The following is a 7,266-nucleotide window of genomic DNA, read 5'->3' on the forward strand; positions in this document are numbered from 1 at the left end:
CTTGCAAAAAAAAACACCCTAAAAATAGCATTCTCCAGTCTCTACAGCCTTTGTTACATAAGGGAATGCCGTATCCAAGGACCTGTCATGGAGCTCTTGCTAACCCCAATCCAATCCCTCAGAAACTTTAAAGAGGAGCTGAAGGACATCAGGAAGGAAAATATTATGGAAGGAAGAATTTTTGGCACCTAAAGGACTGGTGAAGTAATATAAACAAAGGGCAAAATCTACCCATATTTCTTCCATATCTCTCTGCATTTCTCTCCATATCTGCTTCATACTCTGCTGTTGCTTGACAGATCTTTTCAAGGGTTGGCTGCCTCCTTTCTACATTAAGATCCTAGAACTTCATAGCTTCTGGGCACAACCCACTTCAATAATGTTTTATGTAAATATTTTATTAACAAACCAAATTCAATATGGATTCAGTACTTTTTATATGGAAGACAATCTTATAAGGCATTGGAAATAGAAAGATACATATGACAAAGATCTTACTTTCAAGCTTATAATCTACCAGGTGGAAACAACATATTCATAAGTAATGGTGATAAAATGGAGCTTTTGATAAGTAAAAAGAAAAGGGCAAAAGGTGAAATCTGAGGAAGAAGCTATTATGATTTTCTGAGGGAAGTGGGTATAAAAGAAGGTTTCAAAAGAGGAGGTTTCACCTGAGTTGGCTCTTGAGGAGAGCCAGGAAGTAACTTCAAAAGATGGAAATAGCCATGAAGTATGGAAGGACAAAGGCATTGATCTAAGAGAGGGTAGTAGATGGTGTTGGGCCTGGAGTCAGGGAAAATCTTCTGACTTCAAATCCAGCCCTGAACATTTACTAGCTAAGTGACTATGCAAGTTACTTAACCCTGTTTGCCAGTTCCTTCCTTGGTCAAATGAACTTGAGAAAGAAATGGCAAACTGCCCCAGTACCTTTGTCAAGAGAACTCTAGGGGTAGCTAAGTGACACGGTGGATAAAGCACAGCCCCTGGAATCAGGAGAACCTGAGTTCAAATCCAGACTCAGACACTTGATAATTACCTAGCTGTGTGACCCTGGACAAGTCACTTAACCCCAATGCCTTTCAAAAACTAAAAAGGAAAAAAAGAGAACTCCAAATGGGGACACAAAGAGCTGGACATGACTAAAGCAAATGAACAATTGCAAGAAAAAAAAATGAAAGACAAAGAATACTGTGGGTTAAAGGGAAACTGTGAAAATTAGTCTGTAAAGGTGGGTTATAGCCAGAATGCGGTTGGCATTAAATGCCACTATCTAGAATAAGAGGGAGTCACTAAAATTTTTAGTATTGTGGAGTGGCTAGGTGGTGCAGTGGGTAAAGCACCGGCCCTGGAGTCAGGAGTACCTGGGTTCAAATCCGGTCTCAGACACTTAATAATCACCTAGCTGTGTGGCCTTGGGCAAGCCACTTAACCCCATTTGTCCTGCAAATAAAAAACAAACCTAAAAAATTTTTTTAGTATTATCAGAGCAAAGATTTAAAGAATAAATTTGAGGGCACAGACTAGGAGGCAAGCCCATTTAGAATTAGACTACAATTACCATTTAGAAGTTAGACTACAATAGTCTAAGTGTGAAGAGATAAAAGCTTTAAGTGATCATCAAGAAAACAAAAATGAGAGGGATCGATGAGAGATGGCTGCCAAGTTAGAATGGACAGTTGTCAACTAATTGACTATATGGAGTGAAAGTAAGGAGTCAAAGATGACCACAAGGTTTTGAGACTAGATGAATAACAGAATGGTAGTATTATTAAAAGAATGAGAGTTTCAGGGTAGTGGTGTTGTGTGATGGATTTTTATTTTTAAAACTTGGAGGAAGCTGACCCTGTTTGCATATGAAGGAGAAGATGCCAATGGAGAGGGAAAGCTCAATGGTGTTTAAGAGAAAAGAATAATTGATAGAGCAAGGTTATAGAGATAATAGGATGGGCTGGAATCAAGGGTAGAGGAATTAATCTTAGCAAAGATCTTTCCTTGAAGGCTGTAAGAGGAAAGAATAGTTGAGAGCACTATAGTTTATAGTAATGGAAGAGGAGAATTAATGGAATTCAAGCCTCAATCTTTTCAGTAAAATAGTGGGTGAACTCATCTCTCCTGAGAGTGTAAGTATAGAAATAGTTACAGACTTGAGAAGTGGTGGAACAGTCATTGTGGAGAATAGGATGGAATAAATAAAAGATATATAATACACATTCATATGGTACTTTAAATTTTGTTGTTGCTGTTCAGTTCTGTCCAACTCTTTGTGACCCTCCTTGGGGCTTTCTTGGCAGAGATAGAGTGGTTTGTCATTTCCTTCTTCAGTTCATTTGACAGTTGAGGAAACTGAGACAAACAGGGTAAAGTAACTTGTCCAGGGTGTCTGAGGCCAGATTTGAACTCAGGAAGATTGTTCTTCTTGACTCCAGGCCCAGCACTCTATTTTGACACCCAGATGATGATGACTTGCACATTGTTGTTGTGTCCTTCTTTCTTGAAGAAGACCATGCCATCAGAGAGGTGATGCCTTGATAAGTACATGAATTGGATTTGAGGGGATGCTGAGCTAAGTCACCAGCCTCACTTTGTCCTCCAGAACCATTTGGTCCAGTAGTCAGATATGAATCAGGACGACTGGAGATGGCCCTGGATGCAAGGCAAACAGGGTTAAGTGACTTGTCAAAGATAAGAGTCAAGTGTCTGAGACCACATTTGAACTTGGGTCCTCCTGATTCAGGGCTGGTATTCTGTCCATCTAGCTGTCTTTACATTTCATCTTATTTATTATTATTTATTTATTTACATTATATTTATTGCTACTTGCACATTATTATTCTGAGGGGGAGTGTTGTGCAAGGGCAGCTTCCTTATTGCCTTTTGGAGAACTGTTTTACTTCTTCATCTGATTGATAAGAAACATGACCTATGATTATGTCTGGATACTGCAGTGGTCCTTGGTCTCCTGGATAGGATTTCCTTCCCAAATCAGCAACTCTGGGTAAAGCACCAGTATATACTCAGAGGTTAAAATTTACAAAGTATTTATTCACTGAATCCCTGAATGGAGTTGATGGAGGTCTTATTATTATTCTCCTCTACTTTTGGGGAAAATGAGGTTTGGAGGGGACAAAAGACTAGTCTAAAATCAATTAGTAAGTGGCAGAGGGATCCAATCCTAAATCTCCTGATGTTTAAGTAATTTTTCCTTTAATGTGCAGTATTGAGGACCCAGTTCAGGATCTAATCTGTAAGGGATCCAGTCAGTGTGGTTTCATAATTTTCTCCATCAAGGTTTGAGTTGTAGGATTGGATAAGGCAGATGTTATCTGTTTAGTCATGGAAGTAGTAGAAGTTTAATGGAGGGAGGAGTAGATGAAAGGGTCAGACATACTATTGTAATTAAGAGTCAATTAAGTAAGGAAGGGACTAAGGTTAGAATAACTGAGAGGTTAAGAAAATAAGGAGTAATCAAAAGACTGAAGGTCACAGTGAGGGTGAAGAACAAGTTTTTAAGGGGCTTGGATGTAGGAAAGGTAGAATCTTGGATGTGAGACAGCTAAGAATTGTGCTAGAATTTTCTATTTAAAGTAGAAATTCCCTAGGCAAATATGTTAATGGTTTATTTGGCTTTGAGTAAAATTTTCTCTAATAAATGATAGCCAATGTTATCATAGAATGTGTCAATCGCCTTTGTTTTGCTTTTGTTTTTTTATCTTTTGCAAGGCAATGGGGTTAAGTGACTTGCCCAAGGTCACATAGCTAAGTAATTATTAAGTGTCTGGGATTGGATTTGAACTCAGGTCCTCCTGACTAGGGCGGGTGCTCTATCCACTGCTCACCTAACTGCCCCCTCCTTTGTTTTTAAATCACTTTTATTTCCAAATATATCCCCTCCTTATAAGAAACTTAACAACAAATAAAAGTAAAAACCAATTCATTAAAACCATCCTACATCTTAATAGAATCTGACAGCAGTTTTCCATACTCATAGTCTAAATTACTCCCAACCTTTTCAAAGAGGGAAAGAGAATATATTTTCTGAAACTAAAGAATTAAAATGGAAGATCATCTCCTGTAGTGAGGGGTACGGAGAAAATTTGAAATTTAAAAAGTAACCAAAAAAGAAAAGGAAAAACTAAAATTGAAGGTCACCCAAAGGAAAGTGGATTGGTAGGAGTGAGCAGGTTATAACATATTACCACCGAGGTCCTAAGAAATTGCATCAGTACAAAGGATATCATCAGAGAAATCTAGAGTGAGGAATAACCAGAAGACATTGGAATTTCCCATTGAAAAATAAAAGGCTAGAATAGAGCATATTGTGTAGACCTATCAAAGTATTGAAGGAGTAAATGTTTGGATTTGTCCAGTGTATCCAAGGAATATGTATTTCTGTTTTCAAGGAAAAAAAAATCTGTGATTTCCTCAGTAAAATCAGTTATAATGCACCCTTACCAATAGTTGAAAAATCATAGAGTTTAAGTCCAAGTCTAATTCTGTTGGAACTTTGGGGTTAGCTTCATCAACACTAGGGATAGAAAGCACAACCCCCCATCCCCCACTAGAATGTGAATTTGGAAGATCCTATATTAGAGTGGTATAATGAATAGCACCCAACCTGAAATTAGAAAGACTCATCTTCCTGAGTTAAAATCTTAGACTTAGAGCTTAGACTCTTACTAGCCAGGTAATCCAGGGCTTAGACTATATTATGGAAATATTTGTTTTATTCCATAAGTTAAAAAGTAAAATAAATTTTAAAATGAAACAAATATTAAATGACTCTATGTCAGAGAACTGGGCTAGTTTCTGGGGGGAGAGTCAGCTATATAGTACAGTAGAACAAAGTTTCCTCAAGAAACTTCCACAGTGAATAGGGAAAAAAGATCTAAAATATTCAAAGCTTCAGGATCAGTGAATCAAGAGAGCTATAAAATGAAATACTATGTGAGGCTTAAAGGGGAAGGTATAATCACAAGAACAGTAATGGAAATATAATTTTTCGTATCAGAAAGCAGTATCATATTTGGGAAACAGTCTTCATTTTTAAAGAACTAAGAAATTTTCTGAAATTTTGCAATTTTCTACTTAATTTTTTCAAGAAAGTATATTGTTGCAAAGAGGAGTTTAGTGTATTCAACTTCAGATGGAATGTTATCACTAATAAAAAGCAACCAGACGTTTGTTCCAACCACCAGGAAAAATTAGTCATGCTTTCTATACCCTAAGAAAACTTAAAATGTGACAGTAGTATCAATAATGATAAAAATGTATGAGGATGCTGATACATACAGAACTCTATGATAAACAGTGCAAATGAAATACAAGTTTATAGTAATATACATGACTTAAAAGTAATATTTCTTCCCATGTTTTGGAATATTTTCTCAGGTATTCCCTGGGAATTTGTTTGGTCTTTATTTTAAAAGTTCTACTAATAGTTCCGTCATTCTGTTTTATTATGTAGGGCTTACACACAAGTGGAATATAGGTGAATATTCAAGAACCAGGAATCATGTTCATTTCATCATTTAATAAGCTCAGAACTATGTATCAGCATTCCCATACAATGATCATTAGGACTAAATTTAGCATATCAGCAGTAGTTATAACTATGAAGTAAATTGCTTAATTGAGATTTCATTGACTTAGTACTTGTTCAAAATTTTTAATGATATTCTAAATTTAATTATTAATGTTCCCATCTTAATTATTTAAATTTTTATTAAAACAAATGCCTTTTGAGAAATGTACTTTATATTTACACATATTTCTCTGTATATTTGAGAAAATCTGATTCAAGAATCTTTGGTGCAGCCTACCATATGTTCATGGTCAAAAGAAACTTAAGATTCAGCCTAAGAATGCAATAAATAAAAATCCACCTAACATTTTAGGGCATTTTCTTGAGTAACAAGCAATTATCTAAGTTGATTGATAACCATTTTAGTATTTATTTTTGATATAGCAAATTATATCCCATTCCACGGGAGTAGTGCTACATCCTTTGGATGAGAAATAACCCCCTAAATAACTTGTTTTAAATAGAACTACTCTTGAATTTCTTTTTCATGTTCTGAAACAAATTCATACCCAGAAGTTAATTTTCTACAGAGGAAAATGAAGGCAAAAATAACACAAAAAGTCTTTGTTGGAGCCTTGACAATTTTCTGTCTATTGGTTTAGTTAATGTTATAAAAAGGAAAAAAGACAGGAAAAACATTGTTTTTTTAAAAAAACTCAATGCACAAGTCTAACTTTCTGGCTAGTAAAAAAAAAAGACTCACACTATCCAAGGAGACCCTGCATGAGAAATATGATATACCATATATATAATTTGTCCAGGGCACTGGAGTATATTAAACTGCCACTTTTAGCAGCGGCATCAGGTAACATCACCAGATGAAAGGCAATTTAGGCTTTAAACTGCACTCTGTTCTCAAGGCTTATTTTGAGAAACTCAGTATCAAAATGGCTATATCACTCCCCTTTTTTTTTCCTTACCAGCCTTGGTTGGATAATTCCAACTTTACCTGTGGTGAGAGCCTCTGCTGTTGCCACATGCATGAAGGTGTTGTCGCTCACTGGCCATTTTTCGGCTGAAAGCACTAGTTTGTCTAGTCCTCCAAGTTCTTTCAATTCCTCCTGGATCTTTGGGCCTAAAACACTGTTTTCCCGGCTGATGTTCCTGTAACCAAGAGCATCTCCCACACCTCCCAGGAGCAGAGCAGCCTTAAATTTGTCCATCTTGAGGTCTGTGTCCTGGCTACTTTCTTTTTTGCTTTTACAGCTGCTGAATCTAAGCCTTTGTTGCTTCCTTTGGTTTCTGTCTGCTCTTCTGACATTTATATTGGTCATTGTATCACTGTCAGGGGCTTACTCTATATGGCAAGGCACTCCTTTTCTGGCCTTGCAGGTGCCACCTCTTACACATCAGCCAATGAGAAAATGTTTGTAAATCCTAGCATCTTTTCACTTTCCTTTTAAATGGTCTTTATGATGTAAATTTCTTCTAGCAATCCCATCTCAACCATATTAAAGAACTCTATTAAGGAATCCTCAGTTATTTAACACCTAGAAAGATCCCAGTGTCTTTTTTTTAAAATGCCTTTTTTCACAGTTCTGATTTGCTTTAGCCACAAAGATTTAGAGTAGTTTCCCTCTTTGGAAACTGCTGTTGTAGAGAAGGCCGTTTCCAAAGAGAAAACTGAACATTCATGAATCCAGTTTTCAAACCAGTAATTGAATATATAGCCATTTGCTAGAGCA

The 7,266-nt window shown here is 36.4% G+C and overlaps 1 protein-coding gene across 2 annotated transcripts in view; it reads right to left on the reverse strand.

The window, feature by feature from the left end:
* The window catches only part of ADPRHL1 (ADP-ribosylhydrolase like 1), an 81,581-nt gene extending 74,589 nt beyond the window's left edge, over positions 1-6,992 (reverse strand). Inside the window, exon 1 of one of the 2 annotated variants that reach the window (XM_074192092.1) lies at positions 6,531-6,992. In XM_074192092.1, the coding sequence (XP_074048193.1) occupies positions 6,531-6,855 (325 nt within the window). In that variant the 5' untranslated portion in view covers positions 6,856-6,992. The remainder of the gene's footprint in view (positions 1-6,530) is intronic. The other variant, XM_074192095.1, reaches the window with a different exon arrangement.
* Positions 6,993-7,266: the final 274 nt, after the last annotated feature.

Source organism: Macrotis lagotis, chromosome 6 (genome assembly GCF_037893015.1).
Source record: "Macrotis lagotis isolate mMagLag1 chromosome 6, bilby.v1.9.chrom.fasta, whole genome shotgun sequence".
In the NCBI taxonomy this organism is placed as follows: Eukaryota; Metazoa; Chordata; class Mammalia; order Peramelemorphia; family Peramelidae; genus Macrotis; species Macrotis lagotis.